The sequence below is a fragment of the Amblyomma mixtum genome, chromosome 1 (assembly GCF_055824585.1).
Source record: "Amblyomma mixtum isolate Tamu chromosome 1, ASM5582458v1, whole genome shotgun sequence".
Taxonomy (NCBI): Eukaryota; Metazoa; Arthropoda; class Arachnida; order Ixodida; family Ixodidae; genus Amblyomma; species Amblyomma mixtum.
This window is the reverse complement of record NC_143012.1, coordinates 308,253,757-308,270,616: the sequence shown is the minus strand read 5'-3', so window position 1 is coordinate 308,270,616 and position 16,860 is coordinate 308,253,757. Positions and strand designations below refer to the sequence as shown.

At 44.3% G+C, this 16,860-nt stretch overlaps 1 protein-coding gene across 2 annotated transcripts in view; it reads right to left on the bottom strand.

The window, feature by feature from the left end:
* The window catches only part of LOC149372362 (fat-like cadherin-related tumor suppressor homolog), an 86,257-nt gene that overhangs the window by 32,456 nt on the left and 36,941 nt on the right, over window positions 1-16,860 (bottom strand). For both annotated transcript variants that reach the window (XM_089566824.1, XM_089566823.1), the window contains exons 17-24: window positions 14,019-14,324; window positions 11,315-11,523; window positions 10,690-10,819; window positions 9,072-10,072; window positions 8,311-8,464; window positions 3,236-3,475; window positions 1,297-1,689; window positions 459-670 (exon numbers count right to left, since the gene is read on the bottom strand). In XM_089566824.1, coding sequence (XP_089422950.1) covers window positions 459-670; window positions 1,297-1,689; window positions 3,236-3,475; window positions 8,311-8,464; window positions 9,072-10,072; window positions 10,690-10,819; window positions 11,315-11,523; window positions 14,019-14,324 — 2,645 coding nt within the window. The remainder of the gene's footprint in view (window positions 1-458; window positions 671-1,296; window positions 1,690-3,235; window positions 3,476-8,310; window positions 8,465-9,071; window positions 10,073-10,689; window positions 10,820-11,314; window positions 11,524-14,018; window positions 14,325-16,860) is intronic.

The following is a 16,860-nucleotide window of genomic DNA, read 5'->3' as shown; positions in this document are numbered from 1 at the left end:
GCGTGCCTTTCACCATACATAGACATATGTCTCAAAATTGAAAAACGTCACCGAGGACCGAAGTGCCGGATTTAGGCATTTATAGCCAAAAATTGCGGTTAAATAGGTAGAATTTCCTAAAAAGTGACAAAAAGGCAGGCAAGGGCAAAAATCACTCGTTTAGGCATTTATAGGCATTTTTAGGCAAATGCCTAAATTTCCGGGCCCTAGTTATGAGATATCCAGGGCATCCTTTTTAACCATGTTAGGAGTGCTCCACACCAAAAAGATCCACAATAAGCATTAGTGCACTTGTAATTGCAAAAACAAACACAGCAGTGCGCTAGGTGCGGGACAGCGTTGAGAGCCACTACTCAGACAGCATGGAAGAGTAGAAGAATAAAGGCCATCAGTGTGGGAGGCATGGGTGTTCAAGTTGCCTGTTATGTCACCATGAGAGGAGCCTGCATGTCGCCTACCTGGAGCACAAGCTGCCCAGGGGTTGCATCCTCGGCCACAGTGCCACTGTAGGGGCCCCCGAACACTGGCGCATTGTCATTTGCATCCAGTACGGACACATTCAGCCAGGCACGAGCACTGAGGGGTGGCTCGCCCCCATCGCGAGCCTCCACTGCCAGTTGGTAGCTGCGCGTGCTCTCAAAGTCCAATGGTCGGGCTACCCGCAGTACACCTGGGTGTGCATAATACGGCAGAATGTAGCAAGACACCAGCAGTGTTGTTTAACCTACCTTACCCATCCCCACCTATCTCCACGCAAATCCTAGCCATGGCTACTGAGAAATACAGCCCACAAGAGGCCCCACTTCTCATTCGGGAATGGTGTGATCTGTGAAATTATGCACGACTAAGTTTCAAGTTGCCCACTAGCAATGTCAGATATGCCATCGTACACTCAAGGACCACATGTTAAGCCAGGGCATATGGTTGGGCATAAAATTCAGCTGCTCTCTAACAAGTCACCGCAAAAGGTTCTTTAAAAATGAATTTTACCTGCCTCCATAAAAAACGCTTTTCAGACTGGCAATGAGTTGTGTATGTCCTTCCATCACAACATCTCTTTATTCTAGTGAAACTTCCCTGTAATTGTGTTTCATAACATTTTTCGCTAGCCACATTAGTGAACCACCCAGATGCTCCCCACTGTATTTTTTAAATGCCTGAACCAGCAGAAATTCCTATGGCACTTAGTAACAAGAAAATTCAACTAGTTGCAACAATCACTTCACAAGCATATTAGCAACGAGTCTGAAACATGCAAATACCACAACTGCGCCCCAGAACACTGCAAGGACTGACCTGTCTTTGGCTCAATGCTGAAGTGTCCCATGTCGTTGCCTGCAACCAGGGAGTATGTGATCTGAGCATTGACGCCTGCATCTCGGCTGGTGGCCCTCACACCAGCGCTGATGGGTGAGCCCACGGGGGCAGCTTCAGAGACGCTGGCAGCGTACGCTTGCTGGGTGAACTCGGGCGGGCTGTCATTAATGTCCTGCACAATGACTGTAAGAGGCACGCGAGCAGCCAGGGGAGGCTGGCCATGGTCCTGAGCCTGCACTGTCAGGTTGAACCTGGCACACTCTTCTCGGTCAAGTGGTCGTTCCAACCGCACGAGCCCAGACAGTGCGTCCACGCTGAAGTGGCTGTTGGCTGAGGCTTCAACCAGCGAATAGCTGAGGCGTCGGTTTGGACCTGCGCCGACCATTTCGGTTGCAAAGCACTCAGTTGGCACAATTCCACAATATAAAGAACAGCACCATCGCTCCAAGATACTAGAGCAAGGGTTCTCGAACTGGGTTCTGCAGTACCTTTCGGTTCCTTGGAGTCTTTTTGGTTTCCCCAAGAACTTAAATCATGCATGCCTCAACCCTCAACGCCAACTTATTTTAAGACTTATCATACTTGCAATCGCTTGTCGCAGATTGTTTCTCTACACAGCCAGCCATCAACAACTGAATTTTTGCATTTTTGCTCCTTTTTGTATCTACGTCAGTCAGAAAGGAACGGAAGGCCAAGACATGCAGACATGCAGCTGCTATGGTTGGAACTGAAATCGCCGTGTTTTATGTAAACAGTAAAATACACAGGAGCGTACAGTTTATATGTAGCTCAGTTACATTTGTAAGAATCAGCACTGCAAGACATAATAAAATGTGCTGCACTTCCTCAACCAGGCCAGAATGGTACCCATGTAGCATCAGTGAAAGAAACAGCCGCAATAGTAAGTTGTCCACCCACTAGGGAGCATAGATGCTCTTCTGGATTCATTTCATCCAGCGTGGCAGCACTATACTTGTAGACATCAGCTCACATATGTGGCTAAGGTGACAAGAGGTCCTGGAGAAAACATCAAATTCAGAATGTTTCTAGACCTTTGATGACTAGCTGTCCCACATTTCCATTTATATGTTTTCAGCTGGTCATATCTTTACTTCCTTAATACACTATAGTCAAGAAAATGCCCTTTGGTTCTGTACTCTGGTGTGACCTGCCCCTTTATAGCTCATTTGGGCTGCTGCAAATTTACTGTAAACCTCTAGAAATCATGGAGAGCCATGATCCTCGTGCACTGGGCAGCACGCTACATGTGGCTGGTGCATGCAAAAGTTTTCCGCAGTGACCATTACATAAAGGTTAAAAGAAACCCATATGACATTTTCTATCCTCAGCATCCTTCAGCCTCTACAAACTTCACTCCATTATGAAATGTGCGCCATAGCAACAGCTCTGGAAGCAGTGTACAATCTTTTCAGATATGATCATTGTGTTCACCGTTTGTCCGAACTTAGACCTGTGAAGCACGTGTTCAAGACAATACAGACACGAATATCAAGTGCAAAGCTGTCCTAACATACAAAGGCTAACTGATTCACACCGTATGTCTGCACCCGTGCTCGTCTCTGATCAACTTGAAAAAATGTCTCTTTTTGCACCAGTGCTTTGGCAGCTTCGTTTCCATAGTGATTTCAAGAGCACTCTTCACTTGGACCACCCAAACACTCTTCAAATTAGTTACCCCACAAGCATGGGAGCTTTCTCAGCTTAACTGTCAGTCAAGCACAGGAGTCTCGGCAACCCCACCACCAGCCAAAGAGTGCTGAAAAATTAATTCTGTGAAAGCAAAGTTCATTAGATCAGATTGAACTAGATGACATTAGATTTGTACTCAAGTTCATTAGACCAAAGTTCATCTGCACTTGAACTATTCTCTGTTTCTTCTGACGTACATTCCACTCACCCAAATCACGGTCAGAGGCATGCACTTGGGCAACCAGGCGGCCGGCAGGCGTGTCCTCGGGTAGTGCCACCTCATAGGTGCTCTGGCCAAACACGGGCGGGTTATCATTGACATCGCTCAGCAAGAGCTCCACGCTGCTGTTGCACTGCCACTCCCAGCGAGCCACGTCCCGCACATGTGCCACCAGTGAGTAGTGCGGCCGCTGCTCCCGGTCCAGAGGACGGGTCGTGTGCAGCACCCCTGCGTTCATCACACGTTCACCGGCAAAAATTAGCCTGCATATGAATGAACCAAACGATGATGCAGAGCTGCTGTATATGACTTTAGTCTTCACAGGTGAAGACTAAGAGCCCTTTCCATGCAGTAGAAAAATTCTAAAGCCTTGAAAAAACCCACAAAAAATAAGGAAAATAAGTAGGAGTGAGCGAATATTGAAATATCTGAATACAAATCAAATATGAATATGAAGCAATAATGCCTTCGAATATCAAGTCAAATAGCGAATATCTGTTTGGCAAGAAAAAAAATTAAGAAAAATATATGCATGCAAATATTCATTTTTTCAAAATGGCGTATGTTTTTTGAAATCGCAATAAACTTAGACTGACTCACATAAAAAAAAATTTATGTGCATAGAAATGTATAATGTTTGATTAGACAGCACAACAGCATGCAACCTGTACTGTGGTCAAGCAAAATGAGTAACAAATGAAATCCATGAATCGACACATGACTGGCAACTAAAACATGATGGGTAAAAACCTCATTAATTCAGACTTCAAGGTATTGGAAGAAATTTCTGCATAATTCGAATCCAGTTATATAATTTCCCACTCCGCAAAAAAAAATGCCGGAAATACAAAAATGTCACTGTCTTGCGAGGAGGCTTCATCACACAAACAGCAAAAAGCCGCTGACGAGTGTGCTGCTTCAGCGAGCTGGAACAATGCTGACGTTATAGCATTAGGAATGCACACTGGCATCAGAATGCCGAGACTACTTCTGAAAAAATTATGAACGATTTAGCAAGGTCAGGCGAAATGTGAATTAGGTGCCACGTTGGTTTTCTCTTGTTTCGGTTCGAGGCTCTATACCGTATTGTGCGTTTTTATCGTAAAGACTTTCAAAATTTTTCTTACCTCAACCGCTGGCTCGTTTGCGGTGAAACTGCACACTGAGCTTGCATATTATGGCAACTTTTGTATCGTAGCAAGTTTTACAACGGTACTTACTTAGTTGAGCCGTGCATGATGGAAAAGCGTAATCGTCTGCGTCGAGATCAGCGTACCGAAACCCAAAACACCGAGTTTTTGCTGAAGGGCGGCAGTAGCACCATCTGTCTTCCACAACGAAATTAAACAAGAAAAACACAGCTCAGGACTTTGCGACGCGACGTCGTCCTCCGACGCTTCAGGAGAGCCACGAAAGCAGACGATATAAGCTGAATTGGATAAAGTCATTGGACGAAAAAAAGACGTCAGACAATATTCTTTTAACGACACAGCCTCGTTAAAATAGTTGTTTCTGGCATTTTTTCCCGCTCAGTTGGCCGAGAATGTTCGAAGCGCTTCAGTTGAAGCAGACGAAAAGGCCGGAACGGCGTATTCAAAGGGCCCGCACTCCTTGCAACGCTCGCCTTGGTGCCTTGTGACGCTTTCCACTGCAGAAGACAGATGGCGCTACAGCCGCCCTTCGGCAAAAACTCGGTGTTTTCGGTTTCGGTATGCCGATCTCGATGCAGATGATTATGCTTTTGCATCATGCACGGCTCAACTAAGTAAGTACCGTTGTAAAACTCGCTACGATACAAAAGTTACCATAATACGCAAGCTCTGTGTGCAGTTTCACCGCAAACGAGCTAGTGGTTGAGGTAAGAAAAATTTTGAAAGTCTTTACGATAAAAACGCACAATACGGTATTTACAAACACCTTGAGGCCCCCGAAGAAAAAGTTCGCGCAATAAACAACCTTGATAAAATTCTTGCAGCCGTTCAGAGCACAGTAAGTCATTCAGCGTACCGGTAAGACAGTGTTCAGTCTCACTTGCATGACTCAGAAGACAGAGCCAGACGAAGTAACTTGATTTTTCATGGTATTCTCAATGAATGTGAATCATGGCAAAATAGAGAGAAAAAAATGCTTGCTGTGCTTTCTTCTGCCCTTGGCCATCAATTCACACCCAACTTTGCTGAATGTGCCCATCGCATTGGTAGTTTTTCACCATCTAAGTGTTGTCCCGTAATTTTTAAATTCACTTTGTTTAGAACTAAAAATACTGTCCTCTTATCGCGTGGAGACCTAAAACCAAAAAAAGTTTTTGCAAACGACGATTTGTCAATGGCCATACGGCAGGCACATGAGAAAAGAATTTGTCAACTTCGCCAAATCCTTGCCGCAATCCCCTATTTATCTTTTAAGGTACAAGAAGCTGCTTGTGAACAAAGAATGCTACAACTATGACAGTACAACTGACAGCATTAAAAAAACTGCCTCAACAAAGCCCTGTTGAAAGTATTTCAACAGACTCGCACATCGTGACCTCATAGGGCCACAGTGTGTTTAGGAGCTCATACTCTATCGATACTACAAGGCAACTTCGATCTCTGCTTCCCCTCTGCACTGTCAATTGGCCTTGCTGTTATTAAAAAATAAAATTAAATGAAACAGGCGGGATTTTCACACAATCGCTTGCCCAGCCGGTGACACCTCAATTCAGCCCCTCTTCGGGAGCCCCAGGAGAAATACCGCAAGTGGGCTTTTCCGCATATCAAAGTTGACCAAAAGGAGAAGGAGAAAGGAGAAGAGTTGTGAATGCGACAGAATGAGTGCCATGTATATGGGTGTTAGGTATGTGACACATTATGGTAGGATCAAACAAAAAACCACATGCTTTCCCGTTGTGATCGTTCAAAGCAGTTGGTCGGTCGTGTTGCTCTTGGTCGAAACGCTGGCAAGCACCCTGAGGAATTCCCCTCCCTTGTTCACTTTGTGATCATCAAGAACCATCTGACCAACCTCTCTCTACCATGGACTCTCATCATGTGTGTTATGTGGGAAAGACCTCTTGCGGAATTTCGCACTAGGTTCAAGTGCGAAGCATCTGAATATGACTGGTACACGTGATAAACTACGAAGAAGAAAGCGAAGAGGAGCTCTTTGCACTGTTTTCCTGACACTCTGAATTCAATGTTCATATACAGTTGAACCCCTCAATAACGAAAGCCCTCAAGAACAAAATTCTCGCGGCAACGAAAAATTCTGGCGCCCCCGGCGAACTCCCATAGGGTTCAATGCATTTGTCCCCCCTCAACAGCAAAGGGTTTTTAAAAAGCAGTCCCGCATTAACGAAAGTTTGAGGTAGTGATCTGCAACATTTTTTCGGCACATCAGCCAGTCGGGAACATAGAATGGGCAAAACTGCAGCAGCACACTCATCCGACAAGTCGGGCCCATTCATTTCACCTGCCAACAAGCACCGGCGCAGCCATTTTTGTTTACTTTCGGTTGGTTCGGTAATGATGATAGCAAAGCAATTTCTTTTTTTGCCCGCTGAAAGCGGCTTTTTGCTAGCCCGTCTGTTGGCGACTACGCACGCACGTGACGTTTCACGTGACTACACCGCCGGCCAACCGGGGAAGAGCAAGGAACCCTTTTTTTTTTCTTTTCTCTAGTGCGCCGACCACGCTATCTCGCCGTCCGCCTTGTGCAAGCCGAATTCGCCCGCGACTTGCTTGTGTACAGTGTTTTTTGTTGTTTTTCGACTGCCGGAAACATGCTGCCTCCTGTAAAGAAGCGCAAGTTTTTGACGCTGCAGGAAAAGGCTGCTATCATCGCCGAAGCTGAAAAAGGCAGAAAGAAGACGGACATTGCGGAGGAGTTCAGTATCCCGTGCAGCTCACTTTCTACGATTCTGAAATCAAAGAATGGCATCATGGCGGCACTCCAGAACGGCGCGCGCGCTCTGAACAAGACTTTGGCAACGCCGGTCTACGAAGGCGTGGACAAAGCCGTATTTCAGTGGTTCCTGAACAAGAGAGCAAACAAGGTGCCTTTGTCTGGAAGCCTTCTGCAGCAAAAGGCGATTGACTTCGCGTGCATTCTGGGGCACGACAACTTTAAGGCGAGCGCCAGATGGCTAAGTCGATTTAAAGCGCGGCACTGCATCGTCGCCAAAGTTTTGTCAGGGGAGTGTGCGCGCGTCGACGCTGAAGCAGCATCGTCCTGGATGCAGGAAAGTTACGCAAGTAAGCTCGCGTGATGTGCTTGATGCTTTCGATGTTATCCGGACTTTTCTCGGCGACCACGACGACGACGAACCTATGCATAGCTTATCAAGCTGCGAAGCCGGAGTCGTCAAGCTCCTGCACAGCAATCTCAAGCAGAGCAAAATAAACGACTTTTTTCATTAAATTTTGGTTCTGGAAGGTAATGGGTGTGCTTGGTTGTCCATTTTCGCGACAGCGAAATTCTGACGACAACGAAAAGGTTTTCCTTCTCCGGCGGTTTCGTTATTGCGGGGTTCGACTGTAATTTACTCAGATATCCCAATTGGTTTCGCCACAGTCAGATCTATGGAAGTCTGTGTGGTATTCAATTTCTGCAGAATATTTGGAAAATTTCATATTTGAGAATTCTTCGATACTAATTTTTCAAATCACATATGAACCATATAACGAACATACTCGATTCATATTTAAAAGTAGAATATTCGCAAACTCCTAAAAATGAGTAAAAAAATTTGACATATGCTAACGCTATGCAGCATAATTCGAGAACCCAGCAACAGCTGCCACACTATGCTATGCAACACCTCCTTTCTCCCTTTCCACACTGCACTGCCAGTGCAGTGCCCTCTTGTTGCGTCATCGCACCCACTTCTACTCCTCTTACTCTCCTACCCTCCTCACTGAGTAGACGTCTCTGCCAACATCCCGGATCTGGGGGTTTATGCCATTAACAGCTATCACCATAAAAAAAGACATCATTCTAGCCTCGCAGTGCTTTTTGCACAAAAAAAAAAAAACTGATTTCAGTAGTGTGCCCAAGTGCTAGCGAGATGATACCACAAGCTTTACCACTGCTGGCGTCCAAAACAAAGTCCTCAGATCCTTGGCCTGACAGGTAGAAGTGCAGCTGAGCGTGGTGAGCATCATCTGCATCCGTAGCTCCAACCGTCAAGATGGCAGTGCCCACAGCAATGCTCTCCGAGACAAGCTCCGTGTACTTGGACTGCACAGGCCCACATCGTAACCAGTAAGCGAAAAAGCACATGCCATGCACTTGACAAGACACAAGCATTTCTTTCTGCCACATTGCCACTCATATTCATATCATCATGTTATAAAATTTACTGAAGCTTTTCAAAGCTCGAACTCCACGTGCCAAACCATCACGCCCAACATGGCTGAAATTCATTTAGAGAAATTGACATTTAGTGGCTAAGACGAACTTTAACAAATACAATATCTGTTGTACATGACTTACACAGCAACTTTATTATAAAAGATACCACACCTATCTCGTGGGCAAGCCTTGGGGTCATAGTGCAATGCCAGCATTAGTGTATTAAATCTGAGAGAAAAAAGCAAGTCACTCCTCACAGCCGAAAGGTATTCGGGTTGTTAGTAACACTCAAGCTCGTGTAACCTGCTATCAGTCATAGTAAAGTGCAAAAGCTTTTCTGCTAAATGACACAACAGTTGCAAGTAATTCCAAATGCAAGTTCAGTTGAACTAAAACAAGAAAGAATAAATATCGCACGTCATGAGAAGTGTGCGCCTTAGGCATATGCTGAGTACTGGCTCACAACAATCGTTGATACAAAAAAGAATCTCACCTTGAGGCAGATTGGTGGATTATCGTTGCTGTCCAGGATGGTTATATCAAGCTGAGCCATGGCCACATGCAGACCGTCTGTAGCCACCACTCGAAGAGTGTAGTTCTGGCGTGCTTCCCTATCCAGCGGTCTTTGTACAAAGACATCCCCACTACTGCGCACCGCAAACTGCTGACCAGGATCACCAGAGAGCACATAATAGCCAACAGGAGCCGGCTCCTTGTCAGCATCTTCCACGCGGAGGTTGGCGACCACAGTGCCAGCAACAGCATCCTCAGAGACTTGCACTTGGTACAGAGTCTGCTCGAACATGGGAGGATTGTCATTCACATCCAGGACCTCCACGTACACCCACGCTGAGGAAGACAGCAGACCGTCATCCCGGGCCCTCACTGTAAAGTTGTAAAATGGAACAGCTTCTCGATCGAGAGCTACCAGAGTCGTAATAACCCCACTCTGCGGGTCGATCCGGAAGATGTCAGCGGCTGGATCAGTCTCTTCGTAAAATTCATACGTCACCCTTCGCACTGAGACATCAGGGTCGTGTGCCACCAACCTGGCCACTACACAACCTTCCTCAGCGTTCTCGGCGACTGCAGTTTGGTACGACATCACATCAAAGACAGGCTCACAGTCATTGACATCCATGACATGCACGGTCACGTCGAGTGCGGAAGCCAGACCACGAGGTGTCTCTGTGCGCAGCGTGAGCTGATGGGATGCCTGGTGTTCACGGTCAAGTGGCGCAGCAATGACCAAGTTGCTTCCTGCATCAATGCTGAACTCCGAGCTGCCTAGAAGTGTGGTGCCTGGTGCCAGCGCCAGCAGTGGACTGCCGAGAGCCGCACTCTCACGAACATGCAGGTCACGGGTGGACACACCCAGCACGGGCAGCTCTTCAGGTGGCTGCACCACAGCCACCGTAACGGGCACCACAGCCCACAGAGGTCTCGGATCACCCTGGTCACTGACGTGCACAAAGAACTGGAACACGCCAGCTCCTGCAACAGCCAAGGCACCAAGCACAGGAGTTTAGGTGGACAAGACAGAAAGAGGGGCACTAGACAACCAGTGAACAAGTAAGCACCTACAAATTTCTTGAACATTCTGCAAGCAACACATCAATGCATATGCCACTGCATAAGCACATAGGAACAAAGCACATATATATCAGTTTGTTTTTAGTTGTTTTTTTCTCTACGTTTCCGTGAAAGACATAACATGCACCACACAGTGTCACCACACCAAATGACATATTACACATCAAGACAAAAGATTTCATGAGCAACAAAGTTTTATGCAAAGACCACTCACGCAGTCCCACTAAATCAAGTACTAGCTACAAACTAACTACTTCATGAAACTTCTCTCAAGATGGGTCACTACTTAATATGCACTACAAAATACATTGCTTCAGAACTCAGCAATAGTGTATTTTACCACAATGTCTGCTTTTAAGGCAAAATATTACAGAAATACTTAGACGCTGTTATCAACTCAGGTGCACCTGCTTCCCTGCGCTGTGCCAGGTCTAAGCACTTTGTGGACCACTAAGCATATAGAATGAGATAAGATCTTCATATTCGACTTCTGAGCACTTATGAGACTACATGCTCACCTTTGAGAGGTGCCTTCAGGTAAAGCTCTCCCGAGTCGTGCGTGACGTTGAACAATGCACTGACATTGCTTGGGGCTTCATGAAGGCTGTAACGAGGCCAGGTTCCTTGGTCACGGTCGAAAGCACGAACCTGTAAGTGAAAGCAATTCTTTTTGAGCCCACTGACCATACTTCATTACCATTATCTCATTTTTCACCCTTGTTACTATGTAATGTTACACTATGCTACGCTATACCATACTATACTATGCTATACTACACTATACTATGCTATACTGCACTATACTATGCTATACTATGCTATACTACTTATTTTTCATCCTTACTACAGTTTAATGGTCAAGCCTTCAAACTGTTCATATATTTATAGAATTTCAATACCAAAGTTTCAGAAAAGGCCTGCTTTAAGAACAAGGATATATCAGGGCGCTATCAGTGCGTTTCTAGCGCAGTAAGTGATGTCATGAGACAACTGTTAGCAGACCACAGCCTCTAAGCATATCATGCTTCACATTAGCAAGTCCAGAGCACATTACATCGCCTTCATTCCTGCAGTCATAAATTTCACTCTGTTGGAAGCATGAGCTCAGAGCACATGGCAACGGCAAAAGTGGACATGACTTGCCTTGACAAGTGTAGTGCCCACACTGGTGTTTGTCCAGATGCTAGCCTCATATTCAGATGCACCAAAAGTGGGCTCATTGTCATTGACGTCGGTGACAGCCACGCGAACAAGAGCAAATGCCAGGCGGCCGCCCCCATCAGTGGCCGAGATGGGAACCTCGTAAAGATGTTGATGCTCGCGGTCCAAAGGTTCCCGAGTCACCAGCTCTCCTGAATTGATATCAGCCACGATGATCCAGTGAGTAACAAATACAAACATTCTTAAAAACCTCCAACAATAAACGTTCAGGTAAAATGACGTAATTTTTGATCTTGCAATACTTTAAAAATTATTTGTTACAAGCGAACACGAGACAGGACAGACAATTTCAACTGTATCATCAAGCCTTTATGCACAAAGCATGAATCCATGGAAAAAAACGTAGGCTAAGAGCAGCAAATTCATTGAAATGCAGTCACTGAGGATTTTATGAGCTTACTGAGGCATGAAAATGTTCTGAATAATCAAACTGTCCAAAAAGTCCATAACTAAAAAAAAAAACAAATCACTTTTCTACATAAAACAAAATGCCTTAAAAAATCATGAACTTCGCCGTTCCCATGTTCCATTTGCAAGCGATAATATCAGATCCTATTTGAGCCAGAGTTATGCTTTTCTCATGTCCACATGACGTCGCATCACCAATACAGATGACTGCGTGGCCGCAGGTCATGGCTGCGCCAAGCAAGACCGGTCTGTTTCCATGGGCAACGACGGTCATGAAGCCCGAGAAAGGAATCGCACGAGAACAAGCAAACAGAAGCGAGCACCTTTGACTGCACCCTCTCCCCCTTATGCGCCCTTGTCTGCCCCTCATCACAGGCATCGCTGTCAAAGCCGTGGCGGACGCTGCAGCTGTCCCGTTTTCAACGCGACTGCACTCTTCTTTGCAGGCCACCTCAACAGAAACGAAGATTATGCCATTATATGTCATGAACTCACATGGCAACAATGAAAAGCAAATATCCAAGCCTATCCAAGCCAGTCTGTTCGATTCACTCTGCTTAAAATTTAGATGGCAACCGTCATGGCGGCAGAGAACCAGTTGGTTGCGACAGTGATGCCTGCTCACGTCTATATTAGGTAAAAAAAAAAAAAGTGTCTATTTTAGGCTGAAAAATCAAACTTTTGGACTCCACAGAGTTCGAAATATTCATCGTGAATATATACGTGGTCCTATAATGGGCGTGACAGCTCCTCAACAAAGTCCAAAATATACCGCGCAAAATATACGCGTGGAGTTGGAAAAATCGGTCGGCTCCTTCACTAACACAGCTTGTGTCATATAAAATGGCCTTTCTCATGTGACAGAGACGCTCTGTGGACATTGCTGAAATCTCTGTGAAACAAGGGCTGCACTACAACTACGATTACTGGCCAGCATTTTGTGTGCATTTCATATCCACCTAAGTTAGGCTGCATTTTCACTTTAAACTAGTACTTGCTGCCTCCCGCATGTTTTGTGAGAAGAATACTTTTCAAGACCACAGATTGCCAAACATGAATGCTAATTCGCACTGCATCATCATACCATTGTATGGAGTCCCGGAAATCATGCAAAAATGCCTTTAGAATCCTCATTAAACATGATATCATATAGAGAATGGTTTATGAATATGCATGTATTGCAAGCTATTCAGCAATCTTTCCATGTAAATAAAGTTGTCACACAATATACTTTTATTGAGAAATTTAAACACTGCCACATTTTGCCAATCTGTTCATTTAGTAAGCAGTCGTTTTGCTGGCCTAATATGCAAACAGATTTTTGGTATTTCAATTCTGAAAATTCAAACAATGGTCAGCAGCTTTAAACAGCAGGTCTCTTGTAGAAGTACAGAAAGATTAGATAGCCTAATAACAACAACATTAAGATGAATTTGAATTTGGGAGAACTCTTTTTCTTTGATTGAAAGCTCTCTAACTTCGAGGAAAATGGTTCCTTACAACTGAGGCATGATTATATTCAAGATATTATTTTTCCAAGAAACAGTTAAAGAAAAGCAAGGAGAATGCTTACAGAATTGTGCCCGATTAATACAAACACTTTTATTACCGGTCAAAACAGCCATCCATAATAACAAATCAGGGAGAAAAACATTTAAAAAAATTGTTATTAAAGGGTCTCTGAAAAGGCTTTAATAAAGTTTCGGTATGCTTATGACGTTAAAAGGCGCCGCTTCACGAATAGCCTCCAGCAAGAATTTTTTTGACTCGCATAGTAGAAGTGAGTTATCTGTACTAAAATTCCGACAGTGAAAGCGCTCAAAAAGACAAGGACGATAGAAAAAAAGAGACATACAAAGCGCTTAATATGCTTTGTATGTCTTAAGCGTAGACATATAGTACAGTTCTACGCCCCTCTAACACAAATAACAAGGGCACACACAGCATACAAAAACTACCTCTGAACGGGCAGGCAACCAGCACTGTTATTCCATTCTTTCCAAAAATCTGTGCACGGTTCACACCTTTCAAATACTAAGATCCAGTCACCTACACATCTCTCAACGGAGGTTGACATCATGGCACTGCTATGTCATTTTCGCCATATGCTTGAACCCTCAAGGCACCCAGAGAGTGTCTTTTTTTTTTTCTCATGTGAGCAGCTCCCGCCTTGTGGGAAGAAATAAAAGCGAAGTGCTTGCGAGGCCCAGTTAGTTACCTGTGGTGCTGTTGATGCTGAAGTGCAGTGCACAGTCTTGGCTGCGGATGGCGTATGTCAGCGTGCCCAGCGCCCCCTGGTCGGGATCTGTGGCAGACACGCGGGTCACATGGGCACCTGGTGGCAAGTTCTCTGCCACCACTGCTTCATACACAGCCTGGCTGAACCGGGGCGAGTGTTCATTACTCGGCACCACCATCAGCCGCAGCTGCGTATAGCTCTGGTACACGCCGTCCGTAACCGAAATGTTGAGCTCGAAGCCCCCAGGTGGCCACGCAGAGGGCTGGTTGGAAAGTGTCACCACTCCTGGATATTTGAAAAACTACAGTAAAATACCTCTTTTTTTTTTCTTTCCAGGAGTGATCTTATGAACACAGTAGGTCTGCAGAAGAATAAGAAAAGGCATCTTGCTTTCTGCATATTCTATTGACCAGCGACAACAGTCAGTATCTGACATACTGTAGACTTATTTTTCGAGAGCTCAATATTCCGCAAATTCGGCTGAAGTCATATTTTAATAATATTTTGCGGCACTAAATTTTGCACAGCAGCAGGTGGCAGACCTCTTAGTTCTCCTCCTTACCTCGAAGTATGCAGGCTTTTTGATTCTCCTAAGGCTCGTAACTATGTATGCTACATATTGTGCCCCACTAACGTGGACCCCAACTAAGCAGCAACTCGGCAATGAATAAAAAAAAAACACTGATTTTTCAGTTACAAGCTAAGAAAATCAGAGAGAGCCATTTATAAAAACGACAATGCATTCTCTTTGGAAAGAAAGCCTGCTATGCAAACGTGCCATCACCGCACCAGCTAAATCTAGTTCGAAACAAAGAACTATGTAATGATATCACAGAAACTTTTTTAGGTCATAAGTTGATACTATCCTGAATTTTTTCACAGAACGTATTTTTCTCGAGCTACATGTGATTCATAAAAATAGCAAAAATGAAGTGCTCGCGAAAATTAAGTCGTTTAAAGACACTGAGCAAAGAGTCATCAGAAATGTCTTTGGGAAAGAGACCTACTTCCACAAATCTCTCAGTTATGGGTATGGTGGTATTTAGTGCAGCCCCTTTTAGCTGAATCCCTGAAGTTCACCACAAACTAGCAATAAACAGGAGGAGTGTGCAAATATTAGAAATTTTCTAAACGAATTCAATGTGTGCTCAAGTTTTCCAATGCTTTTCGAATGATTGGCACAGAGTTCAAGTAAGGTACGCCGTAGTTTTCTCCACTGACTACTTCAAAAACAGCCCACTCCAAAGCTGCTCAGCATGCTGCCGCCAAGAGTCTGTGCTGAATGGAAGGTTCAGTGCCACGAAGAAGTCCATTCCAGTCACGGTGCTCATAATGCTCACACATGGCCTCCAAGGCTGGGTAACAGGGCAGGGTTCAGGCAGGTTGAGCAAACCCAGCTGTAATGTCCAATATCGAAGATCATAGCTCATGAATAGTTCTTGAACACGTCCCGAACTACAAGCTGTCCAAAACAACAATACCATCAAAAAAAAGAGAGAATGTGGCTGCTAACACACAATTCTGCAAAAAATGCCTACATCTGTGATTTCTCAAGAAATCGTGGGAAACTAGGGATCTTAGCCAAGAGTGCAATGAAGGTGCACAGCAGGAGAAAGAGTGGAGCATCCCACTGCTATTCACACTGAAGCAGGAGAAAAAGGCAACATGCACCGCTGATGCAACCACCTGCAGTACTGGAGCTAATAGGCAATGCCCATTATCAAGTCTCCGCAACTAGCAGACCTCGGCTAGCGAGCGTCAGATGGGGCTTGAGCCAACATCAAACTTAAAAATGTTTTAAAAACTATATTATTATTACTATTATTATTATGCTATGCTGTTCCCCGCTCAGTGACAAAATATGGTGCGGCCAGATGCTGTGCACATGTCCCAGATATTTTTAACAGATTACCTGATGAAATCTTTTCTGCAACATCTAAAAGAGATCTGAAAGAGATATTAAAGAATAAATAATAAAAATTCTGTTAAAGCTTGGAGAATTTTTTCAATGTGGTTATATTTGTGCTTTTCAATTCTTGTTTGTTTGGGTAGGCCTACCCACTTGTAGCATCCATTCCTCTTAATTATTACATTATTTTGTTTGCTTTGTCCATATGGTCATGGAGCTATTCATTTTCATCACTATGTGTTTAATGCATCTTAAGGCACTGTCACACAAGCCAACTAAAGGCCTAGACCGGCCTGTTTCTGATGTATTGCGTTTACTGATGAAAATAAAAATTATTACCATTATCATTATTATTATTTTGTTGAGAAATTTTCCATTTTGTCGACACGACAATATGGTTTTGCTACAGGTCGTGGTACTATAGCCCTTCTAGAAGAGTTCTGTGATGAACTGTTTTCAACTTTTGATCAAAATTTGTTTAACGCTGGTTTATTTCTGGATGCATCTAAAGCTTTCCAATAAAAAAAAACTATATTCCAGCGGTTTTAGGGGTCCATTTTACGATGCCCTCAAGAACTATCTCGCCGAACGATCACAAGTTGTTATTTTAGACGAAATGATAAACACTAGTGGAAAACTTCCATTGAAGGGCGGAGTCCTTAGGGTTTCCATACTATCACTTCCACTTTTCAATATATTTATTAACGATTTATCTGAGGTAATTTCAGAATGTTTAGTATTTCAATACGCTGATGACACTTTTTTTGCTCTGGGAACATTTTTCTTACCACATCGCCACCTCTAATTTATAGAATAATGTACAAAAAAAAAATAGACTTGGTTCACTGATAACTGTTTAAAGGTTAACGCCTCAAAATCCCAACTCCTGTGCTTCAGATCCCCTTTGAAATT